This window comes from Somniosus microcephalus, chromosome 3 (assembly GCF_052327205.1).
Source record: "Somniosus microcephalus isolate GS21.2 chromosome 3, FLI_Smic_1.0, whole genome shotgun sequence".
Taxonomy (NCBI): Eukaryota; Metazoa; Chordata; class Chondrichthyes; order Squaliformes; family Somniosidae; genus Somniosus; species Somniosus microcephalus.
Window position 1 is genome coordinate 120,247,715 of NC_140989.1, and position 22,369 is coordinate 120,270,083.

At 50.0% G+C, this 22,369-nt stretch overlaps 1 protein-coding gene across 1 annotated transcript in view; it reads right to left on the bottom strand.

Annotated features, from left to right (window-relative positions):
• sytl3 (synaptotagmin-like 3) overlaps nucleotides 1–22,369 on the bottom strand; it is a 189,476-nt gene that overhangs the window by 32,406 nt on the left and 134,701 nt on the right. Inside the window, exons 9-11 of the mRNA XM_085981537.1 lie at nucleotides 18,481–18,618; nucleotides 14,974–15,152; nucleotides 12,190–12,292 (exon numbers count right to left, since the gene is read on the bottom strand). Coding sequence (XP_085837663.1) covers nucleotides 12,190–12,292; nucleotides 14,974–15,152; nucleotides 18,481–18,618 — 420 coding nt within the window. The remainder of the gene's footprint in view (nucleotides 1–12,189; nucleotides 12,293–14,973; nucleotides 15,153–18,480; nucleotides 18,619–22,369) is intronic.

Below are 22,369 nucleotides of genomic sequence, written 5' to 3' on the forward strand. Positions count from 1 at the left end.
ATCGATATCCTTGAGTCCCTCTTCTCCCGCTGGGGGCATCCAAAGGCCATCACCACAGACAATGGCCCCCAAATGGTCTCTTCGGAACTCTCCTCTTACCTTGAAAGCAAGGGCATCCGTCACCCCGAGTCAAATCGGGGGGTGGAGCGTTTTAACCAGACACTGAAAAATGGCCTCAGAGCACACCTATCCCAGGGGTGTGCATTTGACAAGGCCCTCCTCCACACACTGCTGCCTCCCAGTATTCCACTGCAGGGGTCTCACCCGCATCCCTCATGCTAGGCCCTTGGCAGGCTCCACCCCTCGCTAGCTCAGAGCCCTGCTCCACGGGCTCAAGCCACAGTCGCTAGACAGCAGGAGCAGATGAAACTCCGCTTCGACCAGTCGAAGAGGGCCAAGGCGCCCAACATCTCAGTCTTCGATTGGGTCAGAGTCCGCAGGCCTCACCGCAACAATAAGATGGCCTCATTCTGGTCCTCCCCTCTCCAAATCAGCCACCAACTTGGACCAGCCACTTTCTGCCTCACTGACGGCTCTCGGTGGCATGCCAGCCGCCTTTGGAAGGTGCCAGCACCTACTGATGCGGGATTATACGGATCTAATCCCCAAGCCTTACCCCCAGAGTGGCGGGATGCACATGTGGCTCAGCCAGCCAACCCTCAAGCAGGTATTGTGCCTCAGCCTGCTCCTCACCAGTCCCCACCTCGGCCTGCTCTTCACCAGTCCGCACCTCGGCCTGTTCGTACACGTTCTCGCCCTGGCCACCTACAGGACTTTGTCACTACATTTCATGTTTGAAATTCTGTGAGGGAGGAGGAAATGTTATGTCTGACATTGGTGATAGGTACTCGATTGCCTTGGCCTGAGCACATGGAGTTTGATAGTGCTGTTATCGTTGTATTGTGTCTGACATTGGATATAGGTATTCGATTGCTTTTGCCTGTAAGTGTGTGTTTGGATCAGCCATTAAAAGCAACACGAACTGAGCTCTGCATACGACCTCTGGATTATCTTTGCAAACGCAACAGTGACCACCACCCGTAGTGCCAGGTTTTAGCGAGGTCTGGCAACAAGGGGGGGCGCAGTCAGGGGTCGAAGCGGAGGTGGAACAACCCCCGCAGGAGAGGCTAGAACCAGGACCGATGTGCCCAGCCTGGCATCAGAAGTTCGGCCCACCCGTTAATGGTGAGGAAGAGGGACCCCTCCAAAACCGGTTCGTATTACACTACAGCACCCAACAGCTTAGGGCTATGGTGAGCCATATCCCAAGGCTCACTGAGAAAGGGGACCCCTCGGTCCACTTCAGGGAAGTGGAACAGGCTGCCAGCATCAACGAATGCGATGCTGCTGAGCAGGCTAAAATGCTGCTGTTCTCTTTGGAGAGTAGGCTCCTCCAGCCCCTCTCTGACGAGTGTAAGAGGGGGCAGGTCGGGTATGAGGCGCTCAGGGATGAAGTTCTGGAGGCCATGGGGATGAATGAGGGAAGTCCTTTCTCCCGTGTGGAGAAGACAGTGCAGCTCGCAGGGGAAATACCGCAGGCTTTCGCGGACAGATTATGGCTGGTGTACAGGAGTGCCTGTCCTGGGGCACCTAACCGGGCATTCCTGAACGGGGATCAGCTGACCCACTGGCTCCGTTGCTTGGTGGCGAACAGCTTGTCACAGGTCCGGGCCAAGGCGGAAGTCTAATTCGACCCCAAGAATCCCCTGACCACCGAACTTACGGTGATCAGACAGTTGACCCTAGCCTATAAGAACGGTAGGGGAACCGATGCACACCCACCTAAGGGGAAGGTGCATGAGGTAAAACCTGGACCGGGTAGGAAAGAGTGGCATCAGGAAGGGAATAACCCCCCACCACAAAGCTCAATTGCTACGGGTGTGGGAAGGATGGACACTGGAGGAAGAAGTGCAAAAACCCTTGGAAAGACAACAAGGGAAAGAATTCCACAGCCCCAGCCCAAAAGATAGAGGCAGGGATCCCTCCCGCCGCGGTCAAGTCATTTTTGGACACCATGAGGTTCTTATTGACTGGCCAGGGGAGAGTAGCCGCTGCTACCGGTGCTCTGGCCCCGTCAGCCCCATCCAACCCACAGCCCTGACTAGAGCCAGCGCAGCCTGTTTACCTGTGTTCCCTTCAGTACAATGTATGGAAGAGACCCCTCGTGGAGATGGAGGTAGAAAAGGTGAAGGGGACCTATCTGTTGGATACGGGGGCATCATGCACCGTGGTCCATTCAGCTAACCCCACCACCTCACCTCTATCTAGCGGGGTCCCATACAGTCTGGCAGGATTCACAGGCAGAAAACAGGCCGGCTCATTTTCTATCCCGCTCTCCATTCGTTTGGGTACACTCCCCTCTAAGTGGACTTGTATCCTAATGAAGTGGGAACAGGAGGGTGGAAAGGGGATCCTGGGAGCCGACTTTATTGTAGGCCACGAGATCCTGGTGGATTTAAGAAACCATTGCCTATGGGGGGCAAGTACAGGAAAGGACGGCGAGGTAGTAGTCATCCCAGGGAAAGAAGGGAAGGGGACCCTGTGCACCATGAAGCCTAAAGAGGGTTATAACCTCGAGCTCATGGTCAGTAACACCCCAAAGGAGTTCCAGGCATTTGTGCGAGCCCACCTAGCCACATTTGCCACACATAAACACGACTGTGGGAGGGTCAACGGGTTTGAGGTCAGCATAGATGGGGACCCCATGGCCCGACCACAGAAATAGTATAACTTCCCCAGGGAAGCGGAGCCAGACATGGAAGCAGCCATGTCCTCCTTAGTACAGCAGGGAGTCCTGAGACCGATAGCCACCCACGTAAACTCTCCACTGTGGCCGGTTAGAAAGCCAGACAATTCCTGGAGGGCCACGGTGGACTATCGGGTGCTCAACAGCAACATCCCAGCCTGTGCACCCACGGTAGCAGCAGTTGCCGACCTGATAGGAAGTATCCCAGCATCCGCGACCACTTTCACGGTGCTGGATATTTCCAATGGGTTTTGGTCCATCCCTTTAAGGAGGGAGGATAAGTACAAGTTTGCCTTTACGTTTAAAGGGCAACAGTACACCTGGAACTGTTTGCCTCAGGGCTTCCACAACAGCCCCAGCATTTTCCACCAGTGCATGGGAAACAGTTTAAAGGGTTTCAGCCAGCCCCGGCAGCTGGTACAATATGTGGATGACCTGCTCCTCTTCACCGATTTGAGAGAGGAGCATGGCCCACTACTGGCCGAACTGCTGGAGTTGCTCAGGCAGGAGGGTTTTAAAGTAAACCCGAAGAAAGCGCAGATCGGCCAGCAGGTGGTGATATTCCTGGGCCTGACCGTACGCGCTGGGGAAAGGGCCATAGATAAGGCTAGGAGGGAAGTGATACAGGAGTTACCAGTCCCCAACACAGTCACGGGTGTGAGGTCATTTCTAGGGCTAACCGGGTACTGCAGAGACTTCATTGAGGACTATGCAGCCACAGCAGCCCCTCTGCTCTGACTCCTACACAAGGGAGTGGAGTGGGCGTGGGATGAGGGTTGCCAGGCAGCATTTGTCAGACTCAAGGAGGATCTGCAGACCGCGCCAGCTCTAGGGGCCATACATGGGGGGAAAGAGTTCTTCCTGGAGGTAGCAGCCAGCGGGGAAAGCCTGAGTGCTGTGCTGCTCCAAGAGCGGCATGGTAGGCTGAGGCCGGTGGTTTACTCCTCCAGGATATTCACGGATGTGGAGAGGAGCTACTCCAATTGTGAGCGGCACCTTTTGGCCACACATTGGGCTGTGAAAAGATCACTGATCTTCACAGGCACCTCTCCCATCACCCTCCTCACCCATCACACACCCACCCAGATGCTCCTGGATGGGAGAATCAAGGATGGAACGGTGAGCAGTGCCCGCATTGCTCGTTGGACCTTGCTCCTCTCACAGATGGAACTAAAGGTGAAAGGTCTCTGCGAGCCAAAGCTCGCAGCCAACCTGGTATATCCTGGAACAGCCCACCGGTGTTCCATAGAAGGGGTTTGGGAAGTGGACATAGGTTTACGGGTCGGGATACACCCCACGGGCCGCAAGATCTATGTGGATGGCTCCAGCACGGTATCTGCTGGCGAGCGACTCACGGGGTGCGGAGTTTATGACCCAGCGGCAAACATTGCCCTAGCAATTAAGCTCCCCAGCACCATGAGCGCCCAGCAGGCTGAACTGTCCGTGGTAGTGTACGTCGTTACACACCCCGAAATCTTCCCAACCCCGCACACGATTTGCTCAGACAGCATGTTTACATGCAATTTGTGTACGGAGTATCTGGCCATCTGGTCCTGCCGCGGATACACCTCCGCCGACGGGAGACCCCTCACAGTGAAACCCCTGCTGGAGAAAATCCTAGCAGCAGTGGGGGAGGAAGGGGAGGTTTTCATCCATAAGGTGAAAGCCCATTCCTCCACAGAACCCCGTAGTCAGGGCAACCAGCAGGCTGACATACTCGCTAAGGAGGGTGCCCGCACCGGCACTTTCTGGGACCCATATGGGTCCAGACCCGTAACAGCAGTCAGGGGTAGGGATGGGACACAAGGGAGTGCAGGGGTAGCTAGCCCCGGACCTCAAGACGGTCCAAACCCAAGATCCCGTCCTTAAGGCAGTCCTCAGCGCAGTGACTGAGGGAAAAAGGGTAGAGGGCCCTTACGGCACAGCAGCCCTCTCCGTGAAAGAAGGCATGCTGTTTAGGGGAGAACAGTGTGTTGTGCCACAGCAGCACCGGAGGGAATTCCTTCAACTGGCCCATGAGGGTCCAGAAGCAGGGCAACCCGGGCCTGAGACCACCTGGCAGCGGGTGGAACAGGCGGGATGGTGGCCAGGACTCAGGGAAGATGTCCGCGAGTTCTGCGCCGGCTGTCTGGTGTGCGCTACTAATAACCCTGACCCCCATAAAAGGAAGGTACCTATGGGACACATCAGGAGGGTAGAGGGACCATGACAGTCGATACAGATCGACTACATCGTGCCCCTGCCCACCGCCCAGGAAGGCTATAAGTACTGCCTAGCCCTGGTAGATGTGTTCACGAAATGGGTAGAAGCCTTCCCCTGCAGAACAGCCACAGCTCTGGGTACGGCCAGGATCCTGGTCCGGGAAGTGTTCTCGCGATGGGGGCTACTACAGTATGTGGAATCCGACCAAGGGAGTCACTTTACCAGGCGGGTAATGCAGAATACCCTTATGCTGCTCAGCATCGAGGGGAAGTGGCACGTGGCCCACAACCCACAGTCATCAGGGATTGTGGAGAGGATGAACAGGACCTTAAAGGAAAGGTTGAGGAAAGAGACGGTAGACTCGCCTCGAAAATGGGCAGAGGTCCTACCGTTGGTCCTGATGGGGATCCGGGCCAGCCAGTCAAAAAGCACGGGGTACTCCCTGCACGAGCTGATGACTGGCAGGGTTATGCGGACCCCCACCCATGTACTAGCCCCGGTGCTCACCGAGGGTCAGCTCAGGAGCTAAACCGGGACAGGTTCGCCCGAAACCTCTTCGAGCACCTCAAGCAGGTCCACGGGCAGGCGGCTGGGAACATGGGAAAGCAGCATCGGAGTAACCGATTGCTGTTAGAACCTGAAAAACACCACGAGTGGGAGGTAGGGGATCAGGTTATGGTGAGGAATATTGCCCAGGTAGGAAGTCTAGAACCGTTATACATGGGGCCCTACAGCATTGTAGACAAGGCCAGCCCCATGGTATACACCATTAAGATGCCTCGGCGCACCAAATGGTTCCATATTAATCAGTGTAAACTGTTTAAGCCCGAGAAGAGAGAACAGCCAGTTGGGGTAAGGTCTGAGGATAGAAATCCTCAGCCTGCAGCAGGAACAAGTTCACAGACTGCACAGGCAGGCGCTGTGGCTTGTTTAAGGGGAGGGGCCATCCCGCCCATCGCTTGGGACACTCCCCCACTCTTCTGGGATTCAGATGAGGAGGGACCTGAGGGCAAAGACCCCGCCCCTGACCCAGGTTTAAAGGAGGAGGGACCTGAGGGCGAAGACCCCGCCCCTGACCCAGATTTGGGACCTGAGGGCGAGGACCCTCAGCCTGCAGCACCAGGCTGCGAAGAGTTACCTGCCCCTAGCCCAGGTTCAGGAGAGGTAAAGCCTGAGGATGAAGATCCCCAGCCAGCGGTAGTGGTAAGTCCATAGACCGCACCGGAGGGGGCAGTGGCTCGGGTTAAAGAACCACCAGCCAGGAAAACCCCACCCGCCAAAGTCCCTAGAAGGTCCCCACGGACGCCCCAGCCAAGGAAACCATGGTCACCGGCTCCCCATTTAAAAAGGGCAGCCTCTCATGTGAGGGATCGGTCTGAGGGCAGAGATCCCCAGCCAGCAGCCACAGGCTGTGAGGGACCGAAAGTACAGGACAGTGCGGCCACACCGAAGGGAGCGGTGTGCCGCAGCCCGAACAGGAATTAGGCTGGCCGCCCGGAGACAGGCGGCAGATGTACATAGCTTAGGTAATTTAAGTTTGATATTGTTAAGTTTGGGTGTTTGGTTTAAGTTTAAACGAGGTGATGGGTAGTTTTAAATAAGTAGTAGTATTGTTAAGAGTGTTTATATTGAGTCGAGGTCGCAAGACTCGACTATGCTTCACCCAAGCCAGAGAATCTCCTCGGGACCTGGCTGTATGCTCTTGTGTCTCTTTGCAGGAGAGGATTTCAGGATGAAGGGGGGCGTACTCCTACTCACCCTGATAGGAATGAGCATTGGAAAGCGAGGTGACGTGGAGGAATCCCACATCTATGGGTGCTCAGGAGAAAGAGCACCGATAGTGACCGACGGAAGCGGCGAACGGGATGTGGAGGAGCTCGCCGTCTACTCCCACGAAGGAAGGTGGCCAGGGTGGCTAGGGTCCAATTCGACTCAGTACTCCAGCCAGACCGGGTTCACGTATGGGGAGGCCTCCCTCCTGTGCCCCAGGGTACAGGTCGTTGCCACGAGGGTAAGCGTCACCGTAGGGAAACGAGTATGTTTAACATGCAAGGGACAGATTCCTTTGGATAGGTGGTGGTGGCTCAGAAAACTGAGCAAGGATATGGGAAACCCCGCAGTCAGGTGGGAACGGTTGAGGAACAATACCCATCGGTATTCACGTCTTCACTCAGAGGGTGGTAGGTTTGTGGAATTTGCTGCCCCAGAAAGCTGTGGAAGCTACATCATTAAATAAATTTAAAACAGAAATAGATAGTTTCCTAGAAGTAAAGGGAATTAAGGGTTACGGGGAGCGGGCAGGAAATTGGACATGAGCCTAGGTTCGGAATGGTCGTGGCCCTGTGGGTAGTGGAGTGGGCCCAGGGGCCGTGTAGCCTGGTTCTGCTCCTACTTCTTGTGTTCTAATTCTGTGTTAGATTTCAGGAGATGGTTTTATTCCTGTTCCTGGCTGGGGTGGAGATCGCCTTTACAGAAGGTAAGTACTACAGAAAATATAGGGACAGAGTGATCTCCTGGAAGAGTTTCGATCGTCTAGATGGGTCGGAGAGGAATTTCCCAGATTTTTTCTCCCAAATTGGCCATTGGGTTTTTAATCTGGTTTTTCGCCTCTCCCGGGAGATCACATGGGTTCGGGTGGGATGGAGAGTGATAGGAGATTTGAGGTTAGGATCAGATCAGCCATGATCTTATTGAATGGTGGAGCAGGCTCGAGGGGCCGATTGGCCTACTCCTGCTCCTATTTCTTATGTTCTTATGTTCTTATGGACGATTACAGGGACTCATGGGGGATTGAGTGTGTGCTGGGACAAGTGGTAGGAACCGGATCAGGGGATTTATGTCTGTATGTGGGAGTCAGAGAAGGTCTGCCCCACAGGCATATCCATCATTTTCCACCGGCAGTGGCAAGATGCCGGGGAGGGGGTGAAGTGGGATTCCAGCCTGAAGGCGTGCGCGGTCCCATACTCCCCGATCCCAGTGAATGCCACTGAACTTGTAACCCGGCCCCGAAAGTCCCTGCCCACGACCCAGGCAGCAAGGACACACAGGGAGGGGTGCCCCACCACCACCAAGGGACCAGGGAATGGGCTGGTACTAGTGCCTACGGATCAGGTGCTGTACCAGGGGGTACACTACGCGGTAGCCTCCGTGATTTTAAACCTCACCGAGGTACATTTACCGGAGTGGTGCCCCAAAGAGACAGAGCAGCTATACCAGGCCCTGTTAAAAGAGATGTTTAGGAAATTCTACAAGTTCGATTTTGCCAATGTAGACAAAACAGAACTGTACACCACACACAATGAGTATTTTGGTAATACGGGGAGGCAAAGAAGGGGAGCATGGAATTATGTTTTTACTTCGTTTAGCACAGGGTCCTCTGTCATCGACAGCTTGGATGACATAGAATTGCAGACACAGATAAACGGTTTAAAAACACAATTAAAGAATATCCTAATGGATGAAAACAAGGTAGTGGGCTCAGAGTTACATGAGGACCAGGCCATGACGGTCCATTTAAAAGAAATTATAGCCGAGCTGGAGAAGCACGCAAAGACCGTAAATGCCCTTATAAGAGAGGACAGAAATGCTTCGGATCAGGCTGCACAGAACGAGGTGTGCATACTGTACAGGGCATGGTTGCTGGGTGAGGGCCGCAGTAACTTGGAGGATTTAAAACAGGGTTTAGTCCCCTCCTGGATCAGCAACAAACACCTCGCAGCCCTCCATCCATTTGAGAATGCATTAAGCCCGTGTCAACTCCGGCTAGCTTCTGAGGCCTACCCAGTCCCAGTAGATTGTGGACGTTCAAATCATACTATCATGGGTATAGTAGTAAGGATGCCGGTCATGGGTGGGACAGCCCGACCTGCGCCGGTATACAGGGCAGAGAACATTGGAGTCATTCAAGGGGGTGCACACATCCGTTTCACAGCGGTCCCACCTTATGTCATAAAGTGGGAGCACGCTATGACAGGTACTGACCTCTTGGGGTGCTGGAGCCGGGGAGCACACATAATACTGTGTCCCCAGCACTTGAACGCCTATTCAAGACCACAGTGCGGGTTTAGAGCTGCTGGCGCAAAACCTATAAACTGTACCATGGAGGTAATGGCACAAGACCATGTTCCCCCACAGGTAGCATATATAGGAGGTGGGACATATTGGCCTAGAAATTCAGTGCCCTTAGCACCGATTTTGCGGCGCTAGAGGGCCTAGCGCTGCAATTGGCGCCGGTTCCTAAATTGCCTGGGGCCCTTCCGCAGCGGTAGACCGGTAGTGCTGCGCCGGCACCGATGATGTCATCGGTGTGCGCAGCGTCCCGGTTGCCGTGGTAACCCGGCCCCAAGCCGAAATTCAGTTGCGGCCGCCTCGCCAGTGGCAGCCGCAACTAAGACTCCGGCAAACGAGTGTTGCCGGAGTCTGCGCCGGCGCTTTAAGGAGGCGCGGCGGCCGGCCGCTTTCCCGCCGGCCGCCTGCCCACAGCTCCCTCCCCGGACTTCTTCCCCCACCCCCCCCCGGAACAGATGCAAGCCCGGCACTTGTCCGAGGTGCCGGGCTCATTTTTGCAGAGATTTGCGCGGGCCGCGGCCGGGTGCAGGCAGCTCCTCCTTAACGGAAGGAGGAGGCCTGCACTTCCCGAGCCTGCCGCACCGCATCGGGCGCCGCAGCGCCGGAATAGCGCCAGTTTTCAGGCGCAAACAGCCTTCAGTAGCGCCGGCAGCCGTTTGGGCGCGGCGCTACTGAATTTTTGGCGCGCACAGCGCGACTTAGCACCGGCGCTAAATTTCCGGCGTTAAGCCCCGGCGCAGCGCAACCTCAATTTCTAGGCCATTGTGTCACCACAGGTGCGCCCCACTACCAGCATGGACAGCATAGCTGGCAGCAGTAAGTGACAGCAGTTTCTGCTTTAAACCCGAGGCAGAAGTTCAAGTGGCCCAGGAACGAATTGTCCCCATTCCTGAACCCTCCACTGTTCACCTCACTGTAAAAGAGAATTTCACCAACCTGCAAAAATATGTAGCACATTTCGGCTACGAAATCCCCCCTCTCCCAGAACATCTGACCAAAATACTCAAAGCAGTAATAGTCTCACAGAAACATTTCTACACTCTGGAGCAGAAGACAGTAGAGATAGGGGCCAAGATATTGGGCATTGTAGTTCCACCCTGGTGGGACATTTTTGAAAACATAGAGGTCCCTTCGTGGATTAGACTGGCTTCCCACATCCTCGTGGTTTGCCAGCTGGGAATAGTATTGTACCTAGTGTGCACTCAGTGCAAGGGAAAAGGCCAAATACTAGAATTCCAAAACTAAAGGACCTGGAAGGAACATTATGTTCAGGTGGAGGGAGATACACCTGTTTGAATTTTTTTTGTTTGTGTTTCTGAATAAAGATTGTTGTTTTTTTGTGTTCTTTTTGTTATTTTAATAAAGACTTTTCGATTTATTATTTTTAATAAAGATGCATGTGTACCAAGTGGTGCAGGGGTGTTGGACGCCTGTAATCTGTCTATGTATGCTTATGTACACTACATTCTTTACAGAATGGGAAATGCATGTGTCGTGGGATCATAGAGAGGTAATTACAGGGGAAGATTGACTATGGAGGGTCGGGAATTTTGCTCACCTTGTCAGGATGATACTTAAAGCGAGTTTAGTATCAACAGGGGGGAGTGTAGGGTTCTCAAAATTCCCACATTCCCCAAAAGTTATGGATAAAGGGACCTTGTATGGACAAGTTATTAAAAAGGGTACCCAAAATGGCTTCTGAAACCTCATGATCAAAACGTACAGGATTTTAAAAGCAAGGCCCTGCAAAAGGCAGGCACTTTCAAAACCTGAAACGAAACCTAACATGCATGGATCTGTGAAAGACTTTGTGAAGCCAGACAGCTAGGTAAACACGGAATATGCATTCTTCATCTTGGAACAGATCAAGTCAGGATGGGCCTAAACTTGAGGCCATTAACATTCTGCATACATAATCGGTAACAGCTCACAGTAGCTACCAAGCCAGGAAAAGGACAATTAAATTGCATAAATAACAAACAGCCAGGATATCGAAGCCATTAAACCAGGAGACAACCGCCCCAAAAGCCGTTAAAGAGGATTACCATAATCACTTTGGACGAGCCCGCCAAAAGTTAGACAAAGGACTGACCTGATTTGGTGCGCAGTTAAGGGATGAAGAACCGGGTATAATTGTAGGCCCACTGGTAGCCAAGCTCTCTTGCCTCTCGCTCTTGCTTCGTGCCTCGTTGCGGGCTCTCTTCTCCCTCCCCGCGCTGCTCGACACCAAGGACGCCCATTACTACACCGGGGGCCAAATGCGGGAGGAGAACGAGACCCAATTCGAAAACACACAGGACACACAGGGCCACGAACGGGCAGACGAGACAAGACGAGACGAAACGAGACGAGAAAAACGGTAAAACCGATAAAGGCAGAGAAGGGCAGCGGAAAAGACGCGTTGGGGATGAGCGGGTACACACCCCGGCCTAGTTATAAGCTGGTGTTCGAAGCATAGGTAGGAAAATCAATTGACAATATAAACCACCAACCGAGCCCCAACCGCAACAAAACCGTCGGCGACCAAACTGCCACCAGAAGAAGAAAACCCATCGCTGCAAAGTACCCAACGAAGATGTTAACAGAGGAAAAGGAGGGTACTTCGCACAAACGACTCCATCGCCGCGCCCTGTGACCATGTGACGACAACGGACCCCAAAGGACAACAAGAGTGAACCCCAAAAACCACAACCGGTTTAATCAAGAGGTTTCGAATTGGTGAGCATAAATCCCTGGCCCCTCATAGCTTAATCTAGTTAGGTATTGGGGGTGGGACAAGGGTAGGGGGATTTTAATATGTTTGTTCCCTCGATGTGCCGTGTGTTCCTCATTCCCAAATAAGTGTATTGTTTTTATATGCCTGTAATTATCCTAGTAATTCTCACTATTGTGACTTTGTTTTGCCTTTAATAAAAATTACGGTTTTCTTGCACCAAACCAGTTGTCTACTCTATATTCTGTATCGCCGCCTGTACCTAAGCCCGGTGTTTAGAACCCAGGGGTGTGGGAGCGATTCAAACCACTCAGAGACAGTCAGGGTCGGAGCTGACTGGGCACACGCGCCACGCGCCACACGCCACCCCCTACATTTGGAAACAGGACCAAAAATTTGCCAACTGTAAAATGTTTAAAAGAAGCAATATCCTCTCATCAGCCAAAGAGCCATGAATTACCCTTAATGTTTCATTAAAAACTGGATCCACCGAGTTCTTCTTCACCGTGCTCTTCAACTTATTCTGAGGAGATTTGTCAGGAAGCAAATAGGTCTTCACATACCTAAAAAATACAAACCAAGAGTCATAAGTTCTGTGGTTACAGTGGAACCTTCTCCTGCAGTAGCTAGTAAAAGAACTGTCGATTTCATTACAGATTAATAGTAGTAGAAGGATGAAGGAAATTTCATTTCTATAGCGCTTTTCGTGTCCTCAGGATGTCCCAAAGTGTTTCACAGCCAATGAGGTACTTTTGAAGTGTAGTCACGGTTGTTATGTAAACAATCACAGTAGCTACTTTCAAAAGCAAAATACTGCGGATGCTGGAAATCTGAAATAAAAACCGAAAATGCTGGGAATGCTCAGCAGGTCAGGCAGCATCTGTGGAGAGAGAAACAGAGTTAATGTTTCAGGTCGATGACCTTTCATCGGGACTGGAAAATGTTAGAGATGTAACAGATTTTAAGCAAGTGCAGGGGGAGGAAAAGCGGGGTTGGAGGAAAGAACAAAAGGGAAGGTTCGTGATAGGGTGGAAGGAGCCATTTTGTTCACAGGGAGGTCCTGCAACAATGAGATGAATGACCAGTTAATCTGATTTTGGTGTTGTTGGTTGAAGGATAAATGTTGGCCAGGAAATCTCCCTTGTTATTCTTCGAACGGCAACATGGGACATTCTATGTCCACCTGAAGAGGCAGACAGAATCTCTCTTCCAGGAGATAGCACTCTGACAATGCAGTACTGCATTGAAGTGTCAGAGTAGATTATGCAGTTAAGTCCCTGGTTTGAACCTACACACTTTTGGCTCAGAGGGAAGAGCACTACCCACTGAACCAAGGTCATTTTCACATCCTCAGGAGCCAGGCAATTACTGTAGGCGCTCACCAAATATTGACACCTTCAGCTCCAATAAGACGTTTCAGAAGTCTTTGTAAACTCAGGCAGCATATACATTGCAACATATCATAGGCATGAGGCATCCTAAACCAAATCAAGGTGCCATCAAGTACGGTGTGGACTCCTGAAGGAATACAATGGTCAACTCTTGCACTCCTGTATCCTCATTGGATACAGGAGTAGCCAGAGGACTGGAAACTTGCTAATGTTATACCATAATTCAAGAAAGGGGAGGGGGATAAACCAGGAAACTACAGGCCAGTCGGCCTAACATCAGTGTTGGGGAAGTTATTGGAAACCATTACCAGGGACAAAATAAACTTTCATTTGGAAAGGCATAGGTTAATCAAGGAGAGCCAGCATGGATTTATTAAAGGTAAATCGTGTCTGACTAACTTGATTGAATTATTTGATGAGGTAAGAGGGAAGGTTGATCAAGGTAGTATAGAAGATGTTGTATATATGGACTTTCGGAAGGCATTCAAAAAATGCCACACAGGAGGCTTATTGAGAAGATGGAAGCCCATGGAATTAAGGGGAAAGTGGCGGTATGGATGCAAAATTGCTCAGTGACAGGAAGCAAAGGGTGGTGGTGGATGAATGTTTTTCAGACTGGGAGGGCATTTGCAGTGGTGTCCCTCAAGGGTCAGTTTTGGGTCAAATTACTCTTTGCAGTTTTAATAAACGACCTAGACTCGGGGGTAGGGAGCAGCATTATAAAGTTTGCAGATGATACGAAACTTGGCAAAGTAGCAGATCATGATGAGGATAGTTATAGGCTTCAGGATGACATAGACAGGATGGTGAAGTGGGCGGAAGCATGGCAAATGGAGTTCAAAGTGTGAAGTGACGCACTTTGGGAGGACTAACATGGAAAGACAGTGTACTATAAATGGCACATTTTTGAAAAGTGTAGATGAGCAGAGAGACCTTGGTGACCATATACACAAATCCTTAAAGGTGGCATAGCAATTTGAGAAGGTGGTTAAAAAATAATATGGGTTACTTGGGTTTATAAATAGAGGAATAGAATATAAAAGCAAAGAGATCATGCTAGAACTTTATAAATCACTGGTTAGGCCTCAGCTGGAGTATTGTGGACAACCCTGGGCACCACACTTCAGGAAAGATGTAAAGGCCTTAGAAAGGGTACAGAGGAGGTTTACCAGGATGTTACCAGGGATGAGGGACTTCAGTTATGAGGAGAGGTTGGAAACGTTAGGACTGTTCTCCTTGGAACTGAGAAGATTAAGAGGTGAACTAATAGAGGTTTTCAAGATGATGAGAGGTTTTGATAGAGTAAATAGGGAACAAGTATTCCCTCTGGCAAGTGGGTCAATAACTAGAGGTCATAGATTTAAAATCATTTACAAAAGATCTAGAGGGGAGATCAGGAAAAATTTGTTCACTCGAGTTGTTGGGATTTGGAACGCACTTCCTGAAAAGGTGGTGAAAGCTGATTCCATCAATAATTTTAAAAGGGAGTTGGGTGGGTACTTGAGGATGAGGAACTTACAGGGTTACGGACAAAAAGCAGAGGTGTGGGACTAAGCTCGACTGCTCTTTCTAAGAGCCAGCGCAGGCTTGACAGGCCGAATGGCTCCTTCTGTGCTGTAAGTTTCTATGATTCTATGGAAACAGATTATCTGGTCATTATCACCTTGCTGTTTGTGGGATCTTGCTTTCCACAAATTGGCTGCTGTGTTTCCTACATTACAATAATGTCTACACTTCAAAAGTACTTCACCAGCTGTGAAGCGGTTTGGGCTATCCTGAGGTCACAAAAGGTGCTGTATAAATGTAAGTCTTTCCTTTATAACGAAGAGATTCATGTAGAAACAGACACATACGGGTTACACTTTTTCTTTTTCTCATCTCCATAAGCCAGGTTTTTGCACGCTTTGATGTGGATTTCCAGCGCCAAAGCTTTAAAGTTGTACCGGATCGCCAGCTCGATTTCACCAGTAACATTAGCATTGTCCAAGGTCCCTGGCTCTGTGCAGGTGCTAGTGATGCTGTATATACTGCCCTATGGAGACAAGGGAGAAACAACATTACAATTCATGGATTGCGACTGTGAGGAAAACGCGTTTGCCTTGCACAGGCCCTCAGTTTGTTTCTGATCATTTGATTTTTTTGAACCAGTGAGTTGTCTCTTCACTTTAATTAAAACAATTGCATTTTTGCCAACTTCAGTAATTCTGAAAATTCTGCATGCATCACTTCCACAGAATTACCTAAAAATTACAGTCATTGAGCCCAACTAGTCCATGTTGGTGCTCATCCCCCACATGAGCAGGAGACCTAATCCCAGATTCTTGCTCTATCCCCATATCCCTTTATTTCCCTCTCCTTCAAACATCTATTAACCAATTCTGAAATGTTGACATGGTCTCTGCTTCAATCACCAACTTGGGTAGTGCATTCCGCAACCTCACAACCTCGGTGTAAAAATGTTGTCTTGCTCTCTGTCCAATATCTCTTACAGTCAATCTTATATCTATGTCCCCTCGTTCTGGATCCCTCAATTACTGGAAACAGTCTCTTTCTATCTAACCCGTCCCGGCCATTCACAATCTTAAGCACCTTATACCAAGCCCTAGGAGCCCTAGTAAAACTGAAGTCAAAGGGAATCGGCGGGGGGAGGGTAGGGGGTGGGGGGAAGCTCCACTGGCTGGAGTCATACCTAGCACAAAGGAAGATGGTTATGGTGGTAGAAGGTCAATCATCACAGCCCCAGGACATCGCTGCAGGAGTTCCTCAGGGCAGTGTCCTAGGCCCAGCCATCTTCAGATGCTTCATCAATGACCTTCCCTCCAACATAGGGTCAGAAATGGGGATGTTCGCTGATGATTGCACAGTGTTCAGCGCCATTCACAACTCCTCAGATAATGAAGCAGTCCATGCCCGCATTCAACAAGACCTGGACAATGCTCAGGCTTGGGCTGATAAGTGGCAGGTAACATTCGTGCCACAGAAGTGCCAGGCAATGACTATCTCCAACAAGCGAGAGGCAATGGTAACACCCTTGACATTCAACGGTGTTACCATCGCCGAATCCCCCACCATTAACATCCTGGGGGGTCACCATTGACCAGAAACTTAACTGGACCAGCCACATAAATACTGTGGCAACAAGAGCAGATCAAAGGCTAGGTATTCTGTAGCGAGTGTCTCACCTCCTGACTCCCCAAAGCCTTTCCACCATCTACAAGGCACAAGTAAGGAGTGTGGTGGAATACTCTCCACTTGCCTGGATAAGTGCAGCTCCAACAACACTCAAGAAGCTCGACACCATCCAGGACAAAGCAGCCCCCTTGATTGGCACTCCATCCACCACCTTAAACATTCACTCCCTCCACCACCGGCGTACCGTGGCTGCAGTGTGTACCATCTACAAGATGCACTGCAGCAACTTGCCAAGGCTTCTTCGGCAGCACCTCCCAAACCCACGAGCTTTTCCACCAAAAGGACAAGGGCAGCAGGCGCATAGGAACATCACCACCTCCAAGTTCCCCTCCAACTCACACACCATCCTGACTTAGAAGTATATCGCCGATCCTTCATCGTCGCTGGGTCAAAATCTTGGAACTCCCTACCTAACAGCACTGTGGGAGTACCTTCACCACACGGACTGCAGCGGTTCAGGAAGGCGGCTCACCACCACCTTCTTAAGGGCAATTAGGGATGGGCAATAAATGCTGGCCTTGCCAGCGACGCCTACATCCCATAAACGAATAAAAAAGCATTTTTTTTTAAAATCACTCCTTAATCTCCTCCATTCTGATGAAAACAGCCCCAGTTTCTCAAATCTTACTTTGTATTTGTATTTCCTCATATCTGGCAGCATCCTAGTAAATCAACACTGTACCATCGTTATTGCCTAAACATCCTTACTATAGTGTGAAGCCCAAAACTGTGCCTAGCACTCCAACTATGGTCTTACTATTAGTTTCTAAGTGCCCAGTTATTGCATCCTTTATAATAGATTCCAGCATTTTTCCAACTACTGATGTGAGGCTAACAGGTCTGTAGTTCCCCATTTTCTGTCCCTCCTTTCTTAAATAGTGGGGTTACATTTGCTATCCTCCAATCTGCAGGAACTGTTCCAGAATCTATAGAGTTTTGGAAGATGACAACCAATGCATCCACTATCCCAATGGCCACCTCTTTCAAAACCCTAGGATATAGGTCATCCGGTCCTTGGGATTTATCGACTTTTAGTTCCATTAATTTTGCTAGTACTATTTTTTTACTAATGATAATTTCTTTATGTTCCTCATTCTCGCCACACCCTTGGTTTTCTCGTATTTCTGAGAGGTTTTTTGTGTCTTCCTCCGTGAAGACAGAAACAAAGTATTTATTTAATTTCTCTGCCATTTCCTCATTCCCCATAATAAATTCTCCCGTCTCTGACTGTAAAGGACCTACATTTACCTTTGCCAGTCTTTTCCTTTTCACATACCTATAGAAGCTTTTACAATCTGTTTTTATATTTTTCGCTAGTTTGTGCTCATATTCCGTTTTCCCTTTCTTTATCAATTTCTTGGTTCCCCTTTGCTGATTTCTAAAAAGATCCCAATCCTCAGGCTGGCCACTTTTTCTGGCAACTTTATAAGCTTCCTCCTTTGACGTAATACTAGCTTTAATTTCTTTTGTTAGCCATGGTTGGATCACTTTTCCTTTTGGGTTTTTATGCCCTAGAAGAATATATGTTTGTTGCAAATTATGCATTATTTCCTTGAATGTTAGTCATTGTATGTCCACCTTCATACCATTTAGTGTAGTCTCCCAATCTACCATGGCTAACTTGTCCCTCATAACCTTGTAGTTTCCTCTGTTTAGATTGAACAACAGGCCAGAGTTGGAGGAACACAGAGTTCTTGGAAAGTTGTAGGGCTGGAAGAGGCTACAGAGATAGGGCTGGGTAAGGATTTGAAGAACATAAGAAATAGGAGCAGGATTAGGCCACTTGTCCCCTCGAGCCTGCTCCGCCATTCAATAAGATCATGGCTGATCTTGGGCTCAAAGCCACTTCCCTGCCCGCTCCCCATAACCCGTCACTCCCTTATCTTGCAAAAATCTGTCTATCAAGAACACAAGGATAAGAATTTTAAAAACAAGGTGTTGGTGGGTCGGGAGCCAATGTAGGTCAGTGAGGACGGGGTGATGGGTGAATGGGACTTGGTGCCAGTTAGGATACGGGCAGCAGAGTTTTGGATGAGCTCAAGTTCATGAAGGGTGGAATATGGGAGGCCGGCCAGGAGAGCATTGGAATAATACTCAGAAGGCATAAGTGCTTTCAGTGGTCACCTCCAAGTACCAACCCACTGGAATATTTCGTGCTTCGTACTCACCGAGCTTCTTCCTCTTGCGTAGAGCTGGCTTGGCGTGGAACTGACCTCCTCTTTCTGCTGCAAATTCACTTCCTGGAAAGTTCCTCCATCCTTGTCATCAGGCTTGCTGACGCTGGGGAGACTGGCTGAGACTGACAGCTGACATATAATTGGAAACATTGTTCAGTAATGAGCTGACTAAAAAGTGTCAGCATGGCAAAGATTCTAAGATGTTTGAATTCATCGGCTAGATGACATCACCCTTTTTTTTTTACATGTACAGTATCTTTGCCTTATGTGGGGGTACTGTTCTCCATGAGCCAACTGTAGTGAAATCATAAGCTTCTTTATAAAGGGGGGTTGTGAGGGTTTATGATTTTGCTGCACTTAATGCTTAGAGGAACTCTCTCTCCCCCACCCCGCCCACGAGAATTCAGCCAGATTCAGAAGAGTTAAAAGTCAGGAAACTTCACACATCTATGGCACTCAGAGTCATGGGAGTAGTAAAAGGAAATTCCTTGTCACTCCATTCATTGTCAATTGGAGAACTATGGTCTAGTCTTCTTTTAAAATACCCAGCATGCTCTGTGGTTTAATAACACCAGGGAGTTGGTGGCCTATAATGCTGCTTTAACTGATGATGTGCTACAGGGAGACAGTCCTGCTTAAGGTCAGTTTGCCTCATTGATAGCACTTTTGCCTCCCAGTCAACAACAATAGTAACAACAACTTGCATTTATATAGCGCCTTTAATGTATTAAAACGGCCCAAGATGCTTCACAGGAGCGTTATCAAATAAAGTTTGACACCGAGCCGCATAAGGGGATATTAGGACAGCTCGGTCAAAGATGTAGGTTTTAGGGAGCTTCATAAAGGCGGAGAGAGAGATAGAGAAGCACAGAGGTTTAGGGAGGGAATTCCAGAACTTATGGCCTTGGCAGCTGAAGGCACGGCTTCAAATGGTGGTGCGATTAAAATCGGGGATGCTCAAGAGGCCAGAATTGGACGAACGCAGAGATCTCAGAGTGTTGTAGGGTTGGTGTTAAGGGTACAGTATGAGCTTGGAAATGGCGGCGGGTTATTTACTGCTCCATTCACACTGGCGCTCTGGGCACTGACACTGTGGTAGGACAGCCAAAGCGGCTGACTGTTTCAGGTGGAAGGCCACTCTTAATATTAAAAATGAGTTCTTTTACCAGGGGATCCCAATTGCAATTTTGAGATGTGCCACATATGTTCCACCCAATAGTATCAGTATTGTGCAGCCCCTTAAGGGACCACAAGAGGCACAGCAAAAAAGGACTAAAAACTATTTCCCAGGAACTCTGGAGTCCCACCACCCTACCCCCATCCCCCTGCATACTTCAAGCCCAGATTGTCGACCAGACCCAGCCGATATCTTGCCATCACAACTGGTGAGCGCCATCTGGTGCACCGCTCTCTGCTTGCCAGATCCATGCAAATGAGACTTGGGTCTCGAAATGGCTCGGGCCTCACGGCAGCAACAATGAGCAACAGGCGAGCACCGAATATTAAAGCCGGCCCCCAGGACTTTCCTGGTCTGTGCGGTTCAGTTAGAAAAGGCACAAACTCGGTGACCCATTGGGGGCTGCCCCTTTACAGCCAGAAAGTAAACTAAAAAATCTTTATTACAGTTGGACTACTGGAACAAATCCACATGCCTCGGAGCCTCTGTCTTTCACAGCTTTATTAGCTGTCACCTCTGTGACCCCATGGTTTAACTGCCTGTCAGTCAGGACAGCAGAGCTTTCAAAGATGTATAACTTCTTCAAAATATGTGATAGATAAATCAGGAGTCATTTTATGGAATTATGCTCATGGCCAGGAATTCAGGCGTACAACAGTAAGTTGCATTTATATTGCGCCTTCAACGTAGAGTGACATCCCAAGTCACTTCACAGAGGAGTAAGTTAAAAAGTGGACGTCAAACCAAAGAAGGAGATATTCGCGTATGTTCATTCGCGGGCTCGATTTGGCTGCCGCTCCGAACCTGAGCCCATCTCTTATATTTCTACCTTTTTCTCCCCCATTTTTACTTCTTTTCTCTTTACCCCTCCACGACCCCTCTCTCCTGTTGTCATACCTCCTTTAATTTCTCCCCTCTCGGGTACTCTGCCCTCCCAAATCCCTACCCTAACCCTTCAACACTCCTCGAAATTCCACTCTCCTGCCACCATCCCAGGCTTCACTCCCTCTGTGCCTCTCTTGGCATCCTCCGAAGGACCCATCGAGGCACTCATCGCTGCCGCCTCACGAGCAGCAACCCCAACTGTCCCATCCTACTTTCTCACTGACCTTCCCACCCAGTGCGCCCATTGGCCGCTAATCTTGCCAATCTCCTTACCGTCCAATTCACCCCTCCCAGTGCTGACCCTGTGGACTCTGCCAGTGGATCAGCCATCACCTCCCCTCTCTACATCTCCATCCAGAATGTCCATTCACTTATGAACAAGGCCCTTGCCATCCATGAGCTTATTGTGGATGATTGCATCGACATCATGGCCTTGACAGAAACCTGGCTGAGGAGTGATGACACCTTCCCCCTAAATGAAGCCTCCATATCTGGCTATACCTTCTACCACTTGCCACACCCAGACTGTTGTGGTGGTGGTGTGGCTCTTATATCACACCTTGGTCTGTCCCCCTACTCCTCTGGCACTTTTGCCTCCTTTGAGCAACTCACCTTATTCCACCCCTCTCATTTAAAAAACTTGGGGGGAGAAATTCGGTATTGGCCCATTTGGGGCGCAATTATCGGCCGGGCGCAAAGATTAGTGCCCGGCGCAAATTATCGCTGCCGACTGCAAAATTCGCCTCTCTCGCCCCTGGAGGTGATTGGAGCGCTAAATCAGGCGCTTCACATCTGTCTTAAGGCACAAAGGCCAAGGAGCGAGGCGCTACCTCACAGCGCTGACGAAGCTTATGTGATTTCAGTCAGCAATGGAACACAGACACACTGGCACCGGCCAATTCTTAAAGGGGAGTTCTGATGAATGGTCATCGACCTGAAAAGTTAACTCTGTTTCTCTCTTCACAGATGTTGCTTGACCGGCTGAGTTTCTCCAGCATTTTCTGTTTTTATCTTAAAGGGGAGGGTTTATCTTGGTCTCCATCCACATCCTATTCATTGCAGACTTGAATCTCGGCCTGGAGAGACCTGTACATCAAATCTGCTGGAAAGAACAATGGAGAGACCCAGGGAAAGAGCTCAGAGTGCAGCCCCCACAGTCTCTTCTAAATAGATACAAGGAAGGGCAAATCAAAATGAACCTGCAAACTGCTGCTCAGTATGCAAAACTCCTTCACACAGTGTAGAGTCTCTCCAGAAGTCTCTCTCTCTCTCTCTCTCAGAATGCATGGTGCAAAAATGTCACCAACAAAAAAAGGCAGGAAGCGGTCGCCTTTAAATAGCGCTCCCCCAGTCCCTGCCCGACTGCAAAACGCTCCCCTCAACCTGTCGTTGCTGGCGGCAGGCATTAAGGCAGGGGGCACCACTCAGTTTCCAGTCCGGGGCGCTACCGGGGCGTTGCGCACTCGACTGACATCACGATCTGCCGGCGCAGGAGATCGGGCGGTATTGTTTAGTGCCGCCGCAAAATGTCAATTTCGCGAGAGGCGCAGATATCGCCGCGCCCGGGCGCTAGTTGGTTTGCGCCCCACTTAGCGCCCTCTTAAGGCGCTAATGGGTGGCGCTACCAACTGAATTTTCCCCCCTTGTTCACTACCACCCACCCAAGTACCATAAAACTTTTCTCACCGAGATATCTTCACTGCTTTCCTCCCTCTGCCTGTGCACCGAGTGACTTCTGAGCCATGGTGATTTCAAGCTCCATTTCAATTCGTTATGCTCTCTCACTGCCCTCCTATCCTCCCTTAATCTCTCCCTCCA